Below are 19,630 nucleotides of genomic sequence, written 5' to 3' on the forward strand. Positions count from 1 at the left end.
ATTCTGTAACTTGCCCAAGCTAGTAAGTGGCCAAGCTGGGATTTCTATCCTCGTCTGAAAAAGCAGGTACTCTTGCCATGTTCCTAACTTCATCTCTACAGGGTATGGATCCAATCCCCAAGAAGCTTTTCACCGAGGCAGATGGATAAGCCTCACCCAAGAAACCACAGATGAAGAGCAGTACTGATGGAGATGCTCTGTGCGAAAGCAAAGGCAGGAAGGGGGGAAGATAGGTTGGAGTGGGTTTGAGGACAGTGAGTAGGTAAGGCTTGCTTGCCTGGGTAGGCCTGGAAAGGGTCCCATTGTGACCAGCTCTGGACTCCATAATAAAGAAAATGGGTTTTCTCTTTCAGGCACTGAGGATATTTTGAAGATTTGCAATTAGGATAAGGGAACAGAGAGCAGTGGTTGAGGACAATGCATTTGGTATAAATCACTAGTTCCTCCTTGGAGTGGGTGTTGATTAGAGGAGTGATCACAGGGCAGGGAGAGAGAGGTCTACCCTTCCCAGGGCAAAACAAGATGCCGTGTACTTCCTGGAATTTTAAAAACTGTGCTGGAAGACCACCTAATAGTCCACTATTTGTGAATGGTTAAGTTGGTATAGCCACTTGATAGATTCTACAAACATCAGAAATATCTAGGAAGGGGGCATGATAACACTTAAAAATGCTTATATTAAATAAAGAACAGAATACAAAATTGAGTATCTAGTATGATCACTATTCTGTTGAATAATAATAACATAATAGTAATATCACCCATAGAGAAAACAGGAAAGGAAAGAAAAAACAGAAAATACTAACAGGACAGTGGGTGTGTTAAGATGATGCAATGTATGGGTGTTTTTTTTTCCCCTCCAGTGACTTTTCTACATCTTCCGTTTTCTTTAATGAAATACGTTCTTCTTTTTCTCTTAAAAACAAAACAAAAACAAAAAAACAAAAACCACCCCAACTTTGCTGATTTTGTCATACCTAAGTTGCAGGGGAGTAATTGTTACTGGAAAGGGGACCTGACCCTGAACTGGCCTAGGTTAGTGTGTGGGTTTTGTCTTGGTGCAGGAAAGATTTTATAACATGAGTCCAGGGGATTTTGAGGGTATGTTTATTAAAGCTGGGGACAGTGAAACAAGGAAGGGCTTGGCAGAGAAAAAGCGACAGGAGAGACCTATTGGGGCTGCTTTGGTTCTCCAGAAATGTTATAGGAAAGAAATGAGCGGAGGTGCGGCTGCTTTAGCTCACTGGGAAGTCAGAGAAGATAGGTTTACTAGATGGTTGTAAACTGCTTGGCCATTTAACTATCTGTCTCAGGGCCTTGGGGACAGGTTTGGGGAATTAGCCCTGGGAGGAGCTATCACTGCCCATTGCTCTCCTGGTTTAAAGTCTCAAGAGGTCCCTTAGAGTTTAGGAGATGCAAGCCTATGGGGAAGAAGGGAAGGAAAGGAAAGGGGAAGCAAAGCTCCCAGGAGGGAGAACACACACTGGGACCTTCTTTTTTAGGGTTTTTAAAGGCTGGGAGTTTAGGGAAGGTCTTGGGGGAGGATCTCAACATAACAATTTTTTTTTTTACTTTAAAAAATTGTATTAAATTTATTGGGTGGCTTTGGTTAATAAGATTATGTTTCGCCCTGGCTGGTTTGGCTCAGAGGATAGAGCGTTGGCCTGTGGACTAAAGGGTCCTGGGTTCAATTCCGGTCAAGGGCACATGCCTGGGTTGCAGGCTCAATCCCCAGTGGGGGGCGTGCAGGAGGCAGCCGATCAATGATTCTCTCTCATCATTGATGTTTCTATCTCTCTCCCTCTCCCTTCCTCTCTCTGAAATCAATAAAAATATACATTTTTTAAAAGATTATGTTTCAAGTGTACAATTCTATAATACATCATCTGTATATAGCATTGTGTATTCACAATATTCATCAGGTTTATGCTGATGTGCCAAAAGATTTATTTCCTTAACTTCATCTGTCCTAGCTTGTGGTTGGCACAAATGGCACTATTTGGAGTGATTTACGCTATTTATCCTCTGGTTGGGGGAGAGAAGAGTAAACCATTTACTCTTTTCATCTCCCGCCTAGTCAGTCCTCGGTTCCTGGACCGGGCAGACACTTCTCCTACGCCCACGCTGGCTCTGTCCAGCAGGGGCGGCGCTCCGCCGCCCAGCCCGCCCTGCGGACGTGGAACCCAGGCTGCACCGCCCCACGCTCACACCAACAGCCTCGCGCGACGTCGCGCGCACCCACGGCCCCGCCCCCGTGACGTAACGCCAGGGGGCAGGACCGCAGTGGCCCCGCCCCGCGCGTCCCCCGATTGGCCGCCGCGCTGTCATCACCTCGCGGGAAGCTGGCAGGGTATGTGCGTGTGCGTGTGTGTCTGTGTGTGGGGTTTGCTTTGTCATTTATACCCCCATCGCGCGCTGACGCGGCCGGCCTGGCCCAGCGGTCCAGGAACCGCAGAAAAGGTCCCCGGCGCTGCCCCTGGAGGCTCCTGGCCGGGGAAGATGCTGCGAGCTCCTTACATAATGACGCGACTGACTGGAGCACATGTCCGCGCAGAACCAGCACATGCCCCAAACCCAGGCCTCATTGCTGCTAGTGATAGCCTAGTATGCTCTAGTATGGATTATACAGTGAAACGCACTCCAGTGATCATGAAGGGTACAAGGCATAATATAGGATGTTATATTTATAGGGCCTATTTATAAGCCTCTATTTAAATATTTTCTGATAGGCCCAGGCACTGGCCCAGACACCATAATGATTGGCGCATTTTTCTGTCCTTCAAAGAGGCGGGTTCTCGAGTTCGTTTAGCCTCAGTAGGCCCTAGGATTGGCCAGCAGCGACGTAGCGGCGCCTTCGATTGGCCCCAAGGGCCGTCCGTCGGAGCCGAGGAGGCGGGGCAGGTGGCTGGCTGGTGCTGGGGCGGGCGGGCCCCGGAATTGTCATTTCTTTGTTTCCGAAGGCGGAGGAGGCTCTGAACCCCCCTCCCTATCCTACCCCCTCCCCCGGGTGCTGGCTCCGTGTCTGCGTGACCGGCCCCAAGGGTAGAGTCCAGGCCCGACGAGGGGCGGGCCGGCGGCGGCGGCGGCGGCGGCTGAGGTGAGAGACGGCGGCGGCGGCGGCAGCACCCGGCCCCCCAGCGGGAGGATGAAGCGGCGGAACGCCGACTGCAGTAAGCTCCGCCGCCCCCTAAAGCGGAACCGGATCACCGAGGGCATATACGGCAGGTGAGCGGCCGCGTCCCGGCCCCCGACGGCCTGGACCCCGAGGCCCCCGGCCGCTCCAGAGGGTCCCAGCCCCGTTATGTAACCCCGACTAGGCCGCACGCCCGCGCTGGGGGCTCTCCAGTGGAGCGCTGCGCTGGGGGCCCAGCCCGCCCGCCGGGGTCCGCCCCGGGGGCGCGGGGCGGGGCCGAGGGCCGCCGGCTGGGCTGGGAGGGAGCGGCGGGCGCGGGCTGAGGGAGCCGCCGCGCCGCCGTTGGAAGCGCCGGCCCCCCCCCCCGGGGGGAGGGGCGGCGAGCCCCCTCCCGGCCCACGCCCCCCAGCCTGCGTCGCACACCCAGAGGGCCGCTCCGGGGGCCGACTGGCCTCCGCTGGCCCAGCCCCGCTCTGCCTGGGGAGTCGCCGGCCTGAGCCCGGAGGCTCCAGGACCATATGCCCTGGGGGGCAAGGCTGACAAAGTTGGGAGCGGGCAGTGTCCCCGCGGTCCCGGGCAGACCGGGCAGGTGACCACATTGCCCCACCTTTTCGCTTTCTGCTTCTCTTACGGGATCTCAAACTTGGCACCGAGGGCTGAAGCCGATACCCCCAAATCATGCCCTGTGGCCCCACTCCAGACTCAGAAGGAGCTGATGATCATTTTGTCAACAAACATCATTTTGACAATTACAAGTGGATGGTGATTTTCGAACCTTTACAAATGGATTTTCTCCAAATTCGCAATTTTTTTTTTTTTTTTTACTCCAAGAGAAAGGCAGTGTGCCTTTAAAGAGAAATTGAATTCAGTACTCTGCGGGGGGGGGGGGGGGTGTGTGTAAGGTGGGGGAGGAGAACAGGTTCATGGGGCAACTTAGTGACAATCACTGCTACCCTGAGCAGAATTTGTGTACGACTGCTATTTTCTGGTTCTCAGGATGTTAATTCTAAATGGTACTTGCCTTGATAAAGAAATGATTTCAGTGGAGAAGTAATTAGTTTACAAAGGAGAATTCTCAGCACGTGGATATAGGTTAAGTTGAGTCCTCATGGTGTTTTACAGGTTAAGCATATCTGTGGGACTTCAAGAAATATGTGAGGTAGCTGAAGACACCCAGTTGTCTGAGCATAACTGTACACCTTGCACATGCTGCTGTTTACACGAACGGAATGATTTCTTTTCCCAAGCATCTGACTGCTGTAAACATTGGGGGTTTTCTTTATTTCATGCTTAAAAGCATTAAGAAGTCAAAGTAAAAAGTCCTTGAATATCTTCCTATGTAAGAGCCATAGATCATAGGAATAATTCATTCATTCAACAGATATCTACACCATATGCTAGGCCTCTTCTAGCCAGTAAGAAGACAGCATTGAGTGAAATAGACCAAAATCCATGCTGAATTAATCAAACCTGACCGTTTTCACTAGGACTGTAAAAGGGAAAAACTATTTTTTTTTTCCTATAGATTTAATGGATGGGGGAAAAGCTCTCTTCAAGTTACACACACTATAATTCTTGAGTAACAAAATGGCTTTTTTTCCTGGCTATTGAAAAAGATTTGAACAACTAAATATTAATACTGACTCAAGAATAGAAAAAGTATATGAAGCAGAGTTGGAAGACAAAGGACAACTGTAGCATTTTAATGGCTATTTACAGTAACGATGTACTTCCATTTATAGAGAGAAGATTGGGAATCCCGTATTGTTTACATGTCTGCTACTGTATTTCAACTTCGCTTTGTATTTGAACAAATATACCCTGTTTAGTACCTGTCCCATTATAACCACTCAGTCAATGTGAATCAATGTGAAGAAGTGAATTCATTGTCTAGTGAAAATTATTTTATTGATGATCTTTTGTAATTTCCATTCTTACATTAAAGATTAATAGTAAATACCTAATGCAAGTGATTTAGAATTTCATATGTAAAATTTTAAGAAACCAACAACACTTCAGCTTTCAAATCTGTTTGCTTTCCTCTGTGTGGCATTAAGTCAATTGTTAATAAAAGACCTAAATATATTTTTACATCATATATCAAATGAGTGTTTCATTATCTGTTTCTTGGTTTATATTATGGAGTATTGGACTGAAGAATAAGCTCATAGGTGGTTTTGCCCCCAGTTCTGTTTTTAAGAGAAGATTTAGAAAATTTATAATCATTTCTGAAGCAAACAGATTGAGTGAGCTAGTTATAAATTGGGATGCTTGAGGATTTGTGAATATCAAATTTCTGTTGATCATCAAATTTAAGTCTATCCTAAATTGTTTTTCACACCATCTATTGCCCATTTTGTTTCTCAGTATCTAGCCAATTTTGGTCTTATTAAACAGAACTTTCTTTTTATTTTTTTTCTTTGAGGCTCTGTTGACAGTTTTGACAACTATTGTCTACTGTTTCATAGCATAACCTTTCATGGATTTATATTTTTTTATGTTCTCAGTCTATACAACTTTCTGAGCTTTGGTGTAGCAAAGAGGCAGCTATGCTAAGGAGAGTGTTGGGCTGCTGGCATTAGGAGACCTAGGTTCATTCTCAGAATCCCACTTTGAACAGGCAGGGCATCCACGGCTTTGATCTCCAGTTCTCTCATCTATCAAATGAGTTTTGAGGACTAAAGGAGATATGTGCAGTTTGTGAAACTCTATAAATTCTAGCATGCCATAGAAATATTACTTGCCATGTTATCACATGTTTGGCTTATTCTTTAACGAGGTAAAGAGGCAGGAAAGACTATAAAATTTGCTACAACTATAAACAACACTCGAGTAGTCAAAACAAGGGTCAGTTGCTGCTTGGTCTTGGAAAAAAATCCTGTTGCTGATCTGTTTTTAATCATGGGCTCCAGTCCAACAACTGTGACTGAGGTGATTATCAAATGAGAGCATTATTGTCAGTATAATGGCTGTGATAGAATTTTTTTCAGGGGCAAGCTAGAAGGAAAATGGATTTTAGGCATGATATTAATGTTAGCTACATTTAGATATATACTCATTATTTGAAAATTGAAATGTGTAGAAATATGTTAGTCTAGTCAAGTTAATCAAGAATGAGAGAAAGGAAACAGGAATGGTGATAATTTTCTTTTACATAATTAAGGGCTAAAATTCAGTGTCATTAAAAAAAAATCCGAGCCAACATAGAGCCTGACACAGAGTAAGAATTCAGTGCTCAATAAATACTGAGTGAGTGAATTGATAAATTAATATAAACTAATCCAATGCACTGATTGAAGAACCTGCATTGTTCAAGGAATTATGGAAGGTTACAGGATAAGACAGACAGTTTTGTCTTCAAAGAGTTTGCAGTCTAATAGGTCATAGTAATTCCTCTTAAATTTGTGCAGTGGTTTTGAGGTTCTAAAGAATTTTGAGTTCTGTTCAAATAAAAATATTTGTGTTGACTTAAATTTTAGTTTGCTGTTTCAGTGGTTCACCTGATACATTAACAGCTTTATTTTGCCCTGTGCTATTTTATGATGAAATAGATACTTAAGTGAGGGAATATTTTCTAACTCAAAGAGATAGATGTGAAAGTACTATGGAAGTTATGAACACAAGTTATTAATAAGGGAAAGTAAGAGGAATGATTCTACTAAACTATTGCATTGCAGAGGTCCTCGAGTTTTATGGCAGAGGTTCTCTCCCTGAGTTTGCCTTCACACATCGACCGACACTCCCAGCAGTCACATCGACCGACACTCCCAGCAGTCATATCTAATTATGTGAAGTGATTCTCCAGGCGAAGTGGGGTTGGAGTGCTCTGCAGATTTTAAAAGCCTTAAGGGGTTCCGTGTGACTCACCCACCTTTCACCTTGCCATACTCCTCACTCCTTTCTACCTGAAATGACTGACTTTATAAGAGGAAGATGAGGAGATAAGGTGTGGTAAGTAGAAGACAGAGGCAGAAACGTTTGTTTAAAGTCTCTACAGTTAAAATTGTTACTTACCTAAGTAAGTATAATAAGAATTTTAAGTAAGTCCTGTGTTTTAAGTAAGCCTCAGGAAACTATTTTCTAGCTTGGTTACTGATGATTGAAGAAAGCACCTCTTCATTTGTGAATTCATGAATATTTCCTGCCGTCGTACTGGATTGGTTCTGCATGTAGCATGTTTCCTGGAGCTTAGGCAGTGCAATACTGTACCTGTCTCTTACATTTCTATAGCTTAGTGTCGTAAAACTAGGACTGAGGACTTCACTGGCAGATATACCTTTTCCCATCTTTGTTTCAGAGAAGAGTTTTCTGGCCTTTAACTTTTTAATTGGTCAGTTTGCATCCTTCTGAGCTTCCTAATGGCCTTTTTCAGACCCTTGTCTGAATTACCTGGTCTCTAGAGATTTCACTTTACTGCTTTTCCTGCCTCCTTAATGATGTTGCTTTGCCTAAGCCTAGCTTTAGACTCCTTTGGGCTATGTTTATTAAAGCCACTGGAGGCTGGTCTGACCCTTGGCTGCCTTGATTTTACATGTGTTCTGCAACTGAAACCCCAGATGCCAGTGTTGCAATCTCACAGCCTAAAAGCATTTTGGTAACTTGGTAGGCTTAACGTCAACAGTGCTGGACCTGACATAAAAGTGATAAGTTCGGTATTGTTCTAGAGGGGTGTTGGTACAATGGGATAGGTACTATCGAGAAATTGAAATGTTTTCACTAACTTTTCCAGCGAGGTGTTTAGCTAAACCTTTTTATTTGTAGTTTCTATAAAATACATTTTAAAAAATCTGCCACACTGGAATTTTGTACTTAATTTTTGCTAGTAGTGTACTATGTTATAAAAAGAGAAAGTACTTTCCTCCAACTTTCATTTATGATTCTTCTTTTCTGTGCACTCTTGGCAGTTTAGTTTCATAAGATGTTTTGAAAATTCCCTTTAAATTGCTGCTACCATTTGAAGCTGGGAAAAGAGAGAACATGATCGATTTCAGATTTGCTTAAAAGCTTCCTGTTTTATCAGTGATATTCTTTTTTTCTTCATATTGAGTCCTTATGGCCTTTCTTGAACTCCATTGATGTTTCTATCTCTCTCTCCCCCCCCCTTCCTCTCTGAAATCAATATAAATATATTTTAAAACAAACAAACCCAAAGTGTCAGCCAGTCCCTTATTACCCCACCAGATTTCTCCTCTATTAAAAAAAAAAAAAATCAATATAGCCCTGGCTGGTATGGCTCAGTTGGTTGGAGCATCCTTTGGTACACCAAAAGATGGCAGGTTCGATTCCTGATCAGGGCACATTTCCAGATTGTGGGTTCAATCTCCAGTCAGGGCACATGCAGGAGGCAGCCCATCAATGTTTCTCTTTCACATCAATGTCTATCTGTCCCTCCCTCCCTCCTCTCCCCGTCTTCCTCTCCCTCTCTCCCTCTGTCTAAAAATAAATAAATAAAATAAGAATCAAGTAGATATGACAACAATGCAAAGTGTGATCCTGGACTAGGATCTGTCTGTCTGTCTACCTTCCTATCTACCTATCTATCACTATAAAGGACATTAGTGAGATAATTACTGAAATTTGAATAAAGTCTCTAAATCACACAGTAATACTATAGTAATATTAATTTCCTGATATTGATAATTGTGCTGTGATTATATGAGACTATCCCTGTTTTCAAGAAATCTAGGAGTAAAAGGGCATTATGTCTGTAATTATTTTTAAATGGTTTAGGAAAAAATAATATGTGTACATATATAGGGAGAGAATAATAACAGAAACTTGATAAAATGTTTTTATCATTTGTGAAATCTGGGTGAAAGATATGTGGGAATTCTTTGTACTATTTACGCAACTTTTCTCTAAGTCTAAAATTATTTCAAAATGAATAGTTAAAAAAATAAAAGGAACACGTTTGTTACAAAAAAATTAAAGCAGCCCTGGCCAGGTAGCTCAGTTGGTTAGAGTGTCCTCTCATGTGCCAAGGTTGTGGGTTTGATTTCCAGTCAGGGCATATACCATTTAAAAATATCCAATGAATGCACACATAAGTGGAACAGCAAATCTCTCTCTTTCTCTCTCCCTCTCTCCCACTCCCTCTCTTTCTCTCCCTCCCTCTTCCCCTGTCTCTAAAAGCAACAACAACAAAATTTTTTTTTTTTTAAATTAGAGCAGTATGACAGTGTATATGTCTAATGTAAAGAACCTTAGTACTCCTGCTCTGGGATGTCCACTGTTATCTGATTTATAAGATAGTTCCTTTTTTTCTATAAAGCAAACGTATTTCTTTCTTAACAGAAATCGGGTTCTATTTCACATAAAATTTCTTGGCATTTCTCTTCATTTAGTCTCTTGCCCATTTCTTTACCTATGAATTTATTTTTTTTTTAGCAGCAATATAGCATTTTATGTAGAATTCACTCTATTCTCCGTGGTATTCTAACTCCCATTTCTGTGCTCTTTCAGTAGTGCCCTCCAGCCTATGAGTTCCCTGTTTCTCAGGCTTCTTTCCTATAAAATGGTAATAACTTTCCTTCCTATTTCACAGTTGTAAGGATAAAATGAGATAATTAATATGAAAGCATTTGGAAAAGTTACAAGTGTGATATAAGTGAAGGTGTGGTTGGGTATTGAAGATGTGAAGCGTAACACTTAATTTACTTATGAAATGAGTTTCTAATGTTTATACAACATTAACATAGTTTTTTATTTTTTATTTTTATTATTATTATTTTTAACATAGTTTTTTAGAGCCTGTGGGTTGTTTTATTTCTCTGGATGTTGAAAGTATTTTTGAAGCAGAAATTCTCCAGCTTCATTAGGTTATAATACCTGTCCTTGATATTTCTGTAGTCTATGTAATCTTTTTTTTTTTTTAAATATATTTTATTGATTTCTCACAGAGAGGAAGGGAGAGAGACAGAGAGCCCGAAACATCGATGAGAGAGAAACATCGACCAGCTGCCTCCCGCACACCCCCCACCGGGGATGTGCCCGCAACCAAGGCACATGCCCTTGACCGGAATCGAACCCGGGACCCTTCAGTCCGCAGGCCGACGCTCTATCCACCGAGCCAAACTGGTCTCGGATATGTAATCTTTTATAAAAGTACTATACCACACAATTCTTCAAACCTCTTACAGTGATCCATTCTAGGTGTATTTTTCTTTTTAAATTGGACATATTTCACACTGATAGATTTGTCGTCATATACATTGGATGTATATGTATGAGTTTGTGTGCATGTATGTGTAAATGTGTCATTGATGCTAGAAAGGTTCTCTTTGCAGTCTGCCGGAGGCTTAAAATAGAAAAGAGAAATATGGAATGGCTGAGGTCTTCGCAGGCTGCTTCCCTTTTCTGGATTTTACACAAGGATGTGGTTGCAGAGTGCAGCACCGGTTTTAGTCCAATTCATCTGGAGGCTCAGACCCAACTTTCTGCGGTCCACCATTTTACTGTATTAGAAATTAAGACAGAAAAATGTAAAACAATTACTAGTTTGTATAAAAATAACAATAACAAATCCACGAGAAGAGTAATGTTGTTTTATATTTTTGCAGATTTCTTTCATGTCAGGCTTAATAGAAGACACTTTGAGAACCCCTCCTGTAGTCAGAACCAGTGGCAGGTAGGCCAACTGGAGAGATAGTTTGGCATCCAGAACAAGGCTGATTAGATTCATTTCTTCCTAAAGAAGAATAATCAGAATGGATTGGTAGCAGGTGCTTGGTAATCCTTCCGGCAGAAGCTGTATTTGTTATCTTTGTTCATGTTGCTTTGTTAGGCACCCTTCCCAGTCACCTATGCATCATCTCTCCCTCTACCTTCATTGTAAGTGTACTTTGATAAAAGCCCTACTGGCAGTCCTAAACACTCTTATGCGTTGCAGATCAGTTGTTCAACAAATATTTGTTAAGCTCCTGCAGTGTGCATGGTACTGTGCTGGGCACTGAGGATAAAGCTGGGAACAAAATGGGCAGCTCCTCTGTTCCTGTGGACTTTACATTTAAACTGTTAATTACACAGAATATTATTTAATTATAACTGATTAAATATTCTTATGGCACAGCATGTGATGTGAGCATATAATCGGGTAACTATTTTTGCTTTGGGGTCAGGGAGGGCTTTGTTGAGGAAGTGATGTTCATGTGTGTGCTGAAGGATGAGTAGTAATGAAAGTGTACCTCATGTAATTTAAATTGTATTTAGGTAGGGATTTTGTTTGTGACTTAGAAAATAATGTAGAAAAATGGAAGATTTAACCCTGAACAATTTGAATGTTCCCAGTTAAGGGAAGTACAACTAACAGTTTGGAGATAAGTACTGATTATCTGAGCAGATCATTGTCTTCTTTTTGAGACATTGTGGATTTCAGTGGAAGTTCCATGACTGGCGATTTAACCAGCAACCTTGGCATATCAGGACGACATTCTAATAAACTGAGCTACCTGGCCAGGGCCTCAAATTTTAATGTATGCACAAATGGCCCAGGGAATCTGGTTCAAATACAGGCTTAGATTAAATAGACCCGGGGTAGGCCCTGAAATACTGCTTTTCTTAAAAGCTCATACATGATGCTGGTGCTGCTGTTCATGGACCACACTTTGAGAAGCAAGACTATATTTACACATTATAAGACATAAACAGGAATACCAGCTGAATAAGAGGCTGGATGGATATTCTAGAGGTGATGCCCAATAGGGAGAGATATTTGATAACAGGAGACAAAACAGTTTGGTGTAAGAAGTTACCTTGCTACCACAGAAAGCTAAAAGCAATTCACAGTTACTATTACAGAGGACAGGAAAGCTAGGGATTGAGATAAATGTCCACTAGCACAGCCAGTGAAATATTCCACAGAGTCATTTCTGTCGAGAGAACCAAGTGAACTAAATGGTCATTAGTCTGCCTAGGGAAAAGGTCAGGTACTGAGGATTGATGGCCACCCCGTGGTAATTATGTGGACTCTAAAAATGATCTGTGACAAGCAACTAAAGATACTAGAGAGGAAGGTGCACTTGACTTTGAAAAAGAACATTTAATACTACTTTTTGTTATTCATAGATGATTAATCCATAGATGGAGGGTACTGCTAAATAGATTTAGGTTAAAAAAAAGTTGCAAATGGCAAAGATAGAAATAAAATGGGAAAGAGGGGAATCTTATAGTTAATACCCGTTTGAAAGAATCACCACCATTAAGCCTATTAATTGCACATGTCTCTTTTTTATTTCACTGGCACTCAAAATAGAAGCTTATAAGACTGTCAAAAGACATCACTGGTCTGCCCTTCTTTCATATATTATTATGGAAAATATTTTTTTTGTTATAGTTATGCTTTAAAAATTTTTTCAAGATGTTTTATAGTTCTTAGTAAATTTATTTGGATCAGAGAATTAAAGTAACATCAAATTAGCATGTTATATTATGAACTGTATGTATAAAATATTTTCTATTTAATCATATTTTCTTCGTGGTTTATTTTTCTAAGAATATGTCCATTTCGTCTAGGTTGTCCAGTTTGTTGGAGTAGAGTTGTTCATAGTGTTTTTTTTACAATCCTTTGTAGGGTCTATTGTTACTTCACCTCTTTCATTTCTGATTTTGTTTATTTGGGTCCTCTCTCTTCGTTTCTTGGTGAGCCTGGCTAGAGGTTCATCAATCTTGTTTATCCTTTCAAAGAACCAGCTCTTGGTTTTATTGATCTTTCGTATTTTTTTTTGGTCTCTATGTCATTTATTTCCGCTCTGATCTTGTTGCTCTATTTGTAATTCTTTAAGTTGTAGGGTTAGATAATTTATTACCATTTTTTCTTGTTTTTTGAGGTAGGTCTATAGAGCTATGAACTTCCCTCTCAGGACTGCTTTCACTGTGTCCCATAGATTTTGGTTCTTTGTGGTTTAAGATAAATATTTAAGTTTTAATGACTTAAAACCCTGTCTACTTTTCTCACCCTTTAGAATGTCATGTCTTTGGACTTGGCAAAATGATATGCCCTTCAGTACATTTAAAGAAAGGAATTAGGGGTTCTACAGTGATGAGCAGTCGTTTTAGGTTACTTGTCTTTTAACTTTTGTATATTAACCTATAAAAGGACAATAGACATCATTTACTAATAAAGAGGACTAAGAGAATACTAAATCAGGCAACTGTCATAAACTTTTTAAAACCCTCTAAGACTGAATTCGTGGACTTCAAGATTCATTCTAGAGTAAAGTCAACTTTGTTAATTAGATTGCTTCTTGATTTTTAGACGCAGGCCCACCTAAAAGGGGAGACAGAAAAGCTGAGGGTATGGCATATGTTTGTAAAAAATCAACTTTCCTTCTAAACTGACTCAGTAAGAACTGGGTGTCAAGGAACATCAAAGGTATGCGAGTCTTTGTTTGAAAAGAAATGAAATGTGTAAAAGGGGATCCCCTTGAAGTTACTGAATTGAAAAAGAGTAGTCACTGTAACAGAGATGATCATTTTTGTGTTGCCTTAGGTTTAAATGATTGAGGATTTTAAAAGTGTTCAATAGGCTGCCATGCTATGGATAATGCTATCGTGGCATGGATTGTTGCCGGTTAGACTGGGTTCCTGCCATGCTTGGGAGCATTTGGGGCAGGAACAGTTGGTAGTTCCTACCTTTTCCACCTGGAGAACAGTATGACTAGAGACATGATGAGGTACAGCTACATTCCAGAGGCAGCCCCATGGAAAAAATGAGTCATCAGAGAAGTAAATACATTTCCATGCTATTTTTTTAAAATATGTTTTTATTGATTTTTTTTTTAAGAGAGAGGAAGGAAGAGAGATAGAAACATTGATGAGAGAGAAACATCAATCAGCTGCCTCCTGCACGTGCCCAAATCCAGTCATGAGCCCTGACTGGGAATCGAACTGGTGACCTCTTGTTTCATGGGTCGGTGCTCAACCACGGAGACACACTGGCCAGGCAATTTCCATGCTATTTCTTAAATGCCTTTGAAACATGGACGAACGGCTATTATTTCTTCTTAAAACCTAGAAACAAGAAAAAAAAGCCTTTCAGTTTTAAAGCCAAGTAGCTTGGCAATCTAGTGGCAAACTATTTGTGCTCCTGAATGCTTGCGTGATTCAGTTGTTCCTTCTAATAAAATATGCCTTGCTTCCCCTGGATCAGTGATGGGGTTGAACGGGTGAGTGAGGCCCTGTTCTCATCTGGCTAACATGACTCTGTGAAATGAAACTAAAAGGCTGGGTTTAGCATTCAAGTCTGTGTTCTGCTGGTTTACCTCGGGTTCCTCTCTTCTACAGTAAACCTCTTCGTTGAAGCTTACTTACTGTCACGCCCAAAGAGTTCTACCAAGATTAGTATTAGAAATTGGATATCGTTATGGTACTGTATTATCGAGGGCCGTTTGTGTCTGTTCTTGACATCTTTCCCTGTATAGCTTCAGAGGGCACAGAAAGAGTCCTCATTGGTGGATCCTGTTTTTGTTGTTTCCTCCAGAGGTATATACTTTTTTTTATATTACTTTATTTCAGAATTACTTCATAAAATCTTGATTTTTGTTGTTACTGGTATATATTCAAACAGCTAATTTAATCACGGCATTATTGGAATATTTGTATTGCAAAACACCATGCAAGGCTCTAGCCCAAGTCAAAGTGAATTTTATCTCCAATCGGTATATTTTTGGAAACCTTTTTTAAAAATCCTCACCCAAAGGTATATTTTATTGATTTTTAGAAAGAGAGGAAGGGGGAGGGAGGGGAGGGAGGGATGCAGGAGGGTGGAAGAGAGAGAGAGCGCTGAGAGAAACATCCATTGGCTGCCTTCTGTACCTGTGCGGACCAGGGATTGAACCTGAAATCTACGTATGTGCCCTGATTGGGAACTGAACCTGCAGCTTTTTGGTGTATGGACTGATGCTCCAATCAATCCAGCCAGGGCTAGAAAACCTTTTTTTAAAAATACCTAAGTTTAACCTGCTCTAGAATTGGGTTAAGGACCTAGAATTAGGGATTTATTGATGGGTAGATTTTGAAGACTTCTGTTATCTATTATACAGTTAATGAACTGGAAGAATGGACATGAAAAATGTATATTTTAATCCATGCTCTTACCTTGTTTTGAGCTCTGTGGTGGTTAGATATGTGTTCTGACTGGCTTATCAGAGTATGTTTCTGTTTAACCTAAGTCCAGAGGGAACTGCGAGCACACATTTACAGAGCAAGGCCGGGACACTTTAGGGTTTTTTCTGTAACGCATGCTTTTTTGTGCCCTCACAGCCCTTAGTGTTGGCATCTGCTCCCGAAGTTGGTTTCTGGCTCTTTGGGGAAGTCATTTGTTTTTAATTTGGTTAATGCAGATGAAAACTATATAGAGAGGCAAAAGGAGAAATGGGGGGAAAGACACAATTCTTCAAGCATCTAGGGATGTGCATAAAAAATTTCAAAGACTTCCTACAGGTATAAAGCTGTAGGGAAACAGCAAATTTGAAGCCTTTCAACTGTGACGTTTTCTTCTAATGAAGAACAGCTTGAAAGCTGTAATTTTGAGAGTGTTGCAGTGTTTGAAGTCAGACAGCACATTTAAAAATAATGGTGACGTTTAATTTTTTCCCACCTTAAATGGAATTAAGCATAATTTGGTCATCATTTTATTTTGATAGTTGTGGGTCCCCGAATGAATACCAGAGCTTTGAAATTTTAGATGGCCCACGGCAACATCTTCATTGTTTTCATGGTATATGAAGATATTTTTTGTCTCTTTTAAGCAAAACAGTGCATTTTTCTCTTTTCAGTTCTTCACAAATGACCTTGAATTAATTATTGATTTTTATATTTTGCAGTACATTTTTATACCTGAAATTTCTGGTAGTGTGGGCACTTGTCCTCCTGGCAGATTTTGTCCTGGAGTTCAGATTTGAATACCTGTGGCCGTTCTGGCTTTTCATCAGAAGCGTCTATGATTCCTTCAGATACCAGGGACTGGTATGTTTATTCATACATGTTTTCAAGTATAATGAATTTAATAACCTTCCAAGAAAATCTTCAATAACTGATAATGGAACTGTTTAAAGTAGATTTTATTAGTAATACTTAGGGAACTGTATTGAGCTAAATAGGGTCTATGAACTGACTCTAAGGCTATTTTGTCTAAACCCATTGATCAAGTCATAATCCCTCCTCCTCTATCATTGCAGTGAAAAGAAGGGGAGGGAAGGAGGACTCCCGGAGGGAGACAGAGTAGTGGAGGAAGAATAGTTACTCCTTTCTACTCTAAAATATTTCTGGAGCCCCTGTCACTGTGTTCCTGATTGGCTTAGAGTTAGAGCAGTGCTTCCCAAACTTTATGGTTTCAGAACCTCTTTACATTCTTAAAAATTACTGAGGACTCCAAAGAGCTTTTATTTATGAGGGTTATGTCAATCCATATTTACTATATTAGAAATTAAAACAAAAACTTAAATATTTATTAATTCACTTAAAAATAATAACAAACTTATTACCTGTTAATACAAATTATATTTTTAAATGAAAAAATAAATATATTTTCCAAAAAAAAAAATGGAAGATTGACTACAGTTTTGCAAATTTATATAATGTCTGGCTATGGAAGACAGCTGGATTTTCATATTTGCTTCTGAACTCAGTTGATTGCAATATCACATATCATGTAGCTTCTGGAAAACACCACCATGCTCTTGAGAGAATGATTGTGGAAAAGACAGATTACATCTTAGTATTATTATGAAAATAGTTTTGACCTGGAAGACTTGCTGAAAGGATCTCAAAGACCCCCAGAGATCCCCAGACCATGTTTTGAGAATTGCTGGTTTAGAGCAAGGGCACAGGTCTTTAGTTCTGTAGTGTTCCATCGCCACATCTTACACTTGTAACTCTTTCTACCTGGGCATGGTGCTTTGGTCAGAACAAATCCATGCCTTGAAAAGATGGTTTTGAGCTCATGTCCCATTGGTAATAAGTAGAGGTGTGTCCCGAGGAAAGCTGCATAATTAAAATCACTTAACATCAGCATAATTCTTATTACTTAGTTTGGTTCTTATGTGCTCCAGTAGCCTCCCCTTTAAGAATGAGGCTCTTTAGGAATGTATTGTAAGGAGAGAGGGGACTTTTCTGTGTTAAAATGCCAGTTCTTTTAGTAACCTACCTGTGGAGTCCAAGTGAACTCACTTGAACCAACCTCAGTTTGTTCTAGTCCAGTTCTTCATGATTTGAAGCCATAAACAGGATTACTCTTTAACATTAAATTAACACTACTTTTTATATGGTTGATTTTAAATGTTTAAAATTTCCTATTATAACTTGCTCTGTAGTTATTGCATGGCAGTTTCAGAGATTTTGTCCAACATATTTTTAATAATCTCTGTTTGAAAATAACAGGTTCTAAGAGGTGTTTCTTATTTTGTTTTGTTTTTCCCTTTAGGCCTTCTCAGTGTTTTTTGTTTGTGTAGCATTCACGTCAAATATCATATGTCTGCTGTTCATCCCCATACAATGGCTTTTTTTTGCTGCTAGCACATATGTATGGGTTCAGTACGTATGGCACACAGGTAAGTCTTAATGGTTTCTTAGATGGACAAAAATCTTAGATTCAGGCTTTTTAAATGTGATTAATCTTTAAATAAATTATTTAGAGTTCACTTTAATGTGGACATTTTAAAGTTGTCTTTTCCTAATAGATTATAATATACCTTTAAAATATATTTTATTTTTTCATTATTAAATCAAAAGTTTAAGCCTTTATGACTTGATATCTCGATGATATACTGCTTTCATTATCATTTTGTTGTTGTTATTTTGTTAATCTTCACCTGAGGATATTTTTCCATTGATTTTTCAGAGAGAATAGAAGGGAGAGGGAGAGACAGGAAGAGAGAGACATCGATTGGCTGCCTCCCACAGGCGCCCCAACCAGGGCTGGGGATTGAGCCCGAAACCAAGGCATGTGCCCTTGACTAGAATTGAACCTGGGACCCTTCAGTCTGAGGGCCAACGTTCTATCCACTGAGCCAAATTGGACAGGGCTCTCATCATCATTTTTTAAAAAAGTTGAAGTGATTTCTATTTAGGTAGACTTGAAGACAGCTATGTGCCAAATAGGAAAAATGTTCTGGGAGTTTCAGCATTGAAAGGAAGTCAGAGGTCATTTAGTTGAAGCCTTATTTGGTATAGCATTCCTCACACATGGTATTTAGTCTCTGATTGAAAACCTATAGTGACAAGGCACTTACTAGTACTACTGTTGTTTTTGAGCATCTGCAATAGAAAGTTCTTTCTCATACTGAGCCAGAATTTTCTTCCTTATACTTTTGACCTAGTATGTCTTAACTGCTTTTGGACTTACTGATCTGTCTTAGAGGATATAAAAAGGCTTTCTCCAGGAAAAATATATGGGACATATAAAACTTTTCATTAAAATTTCAGGGGAGCTGCAGGTCTCTCCTCAAGGCCAAATATTGGACCTCCTTGCGTAAGAGCCACACTGAATAAGTGTAATCTCCATCCACATTAATATTTCTTTAGAGAGTTAAAGACACTGTCATATCCTCTCAAGTCTTCTTTTCTGGATGTAAAACATTTCTGGTTTCATCAGCTTTCCCTTGTGTGTTATTTTAAGCACTTCATCATCCTAATTTCCCTAGTTCTTAGTGTTTTTTTTGTTTTTTTTTAAGAATCCTTATCTTTTTTTTTTAATGTTTTTATTGATTTCAGAGAAAAGAAGGGAGAGGGAGAGGGATAGAAACATCAGTGATGAGAGAGAATCATTCATCAGCTGCCTCCTGCACGTCCCACCCTGGGGATCGAACCTGCAATTTGGGCATGTGCCCTAGCAGGGATCAAACCATGACCTCCTAGTTCATGGGTTGACACTCAACCACTGAGCCACATCAGTGAGGCCTTAGTAGTTCTTTTAACCAAAATTTATTGTTTCAGGTATGTTCTGACTTGAAGTTACACAGTCACCTCCCTTCTTCTTACTGCTATTTCAAATTAAGATGAAATGAGATGTTTTGACAGTTCCACTCCACTGTCAAAAACTGAACACCAGATGCATAGGGATGTGATCATTTAACTTGTCTGCAAAGCTGCCCGAAACTTGATTCTTAGGACCAGCTGCACCCTGTAGGGTTTTTACCACTTAGAGAGCACCACCTAATAAAAGCTCTCTGGAGCAACATTCATCCTCTTCTCAGAGTTGCTAAGGGGGTGGTGTTGGCCCACGTAGAAGACGCAGTTCAGCTCCACATTTAAAGTATCCATTATGAGCATGGTTTTCTCCATCTCCGTCTTCACCACTGTTTCATATATGACTTGATTTATACGCTAGCTGATGGTTTCTGAGTGTGCTTTCCTCTGATTAAAGAGATGTTCCACACTCCAGTGTTTACTTGTATTTCCCTGTCTTGGGCCTGTTTCGGGTGAGTCACCATTTACAGTCGTCACTGTCCTAGGACTCAGTTTACTCTTTGTCATATGAAAGTGGAGTGATCCAGACAATAT

The 19,630-nt window shown here is 40.4% G+C and overlaps 1 protein-coding gene across 2 annotated transcripts in view; it reads left to right on the plus strand.

Annotated features, from left to right (window-relative positions):
- Positions 1-2,313: 2,313 nt before the first annotated feature.
- The window catches only part of MACO1 (macoilin 1), a 55,535-nt gene continuing 38,218 nt past the window's right edge, over positions 2,314-19,630 (plus strand). Inside the window, exons 1-4 of one of the 2 annotated variants that reach the window (XM_028155296.2) lie at positions 2,314-2,350; positions 2,961-3,225; positions 15,955-16,096; positions 17,553-17,679. In XM_028155296.2, coding sequence (XP_028011097.1) covers positions 3,146-3,225; positions 15,955-16,096; positions 17,553-17,679 — 349 coding nt within the window. In that variant the 5' untranslated portion in view covers positions 2,314-2,350; positions 2,961-3,145. Of the gene's footprint in view, positions 2,351-2,702; positions 3,226-15,954; positions 16,097-17,552; positions 17,680-19,630 lie in introns of those variants that run through there. The other variant, XM_008148065.3, reaches the window with a different exon arrangement.

This window comes from Eptesicus fuscus, chromosome 9 (genome assembly GCF_027574615.1).
Source record: "Eptesicus fuscus isolate TK198812 chromosome 9, DD_ASM_mEF_20220401, whole genome shotgun sequence".
Lineage (NCBI taxonomy): Eukaryota > Metazoa > Chordata > Mammalia > Chiroptera > Vespertilionidae > Eptesicus > Eptesicus fuscus.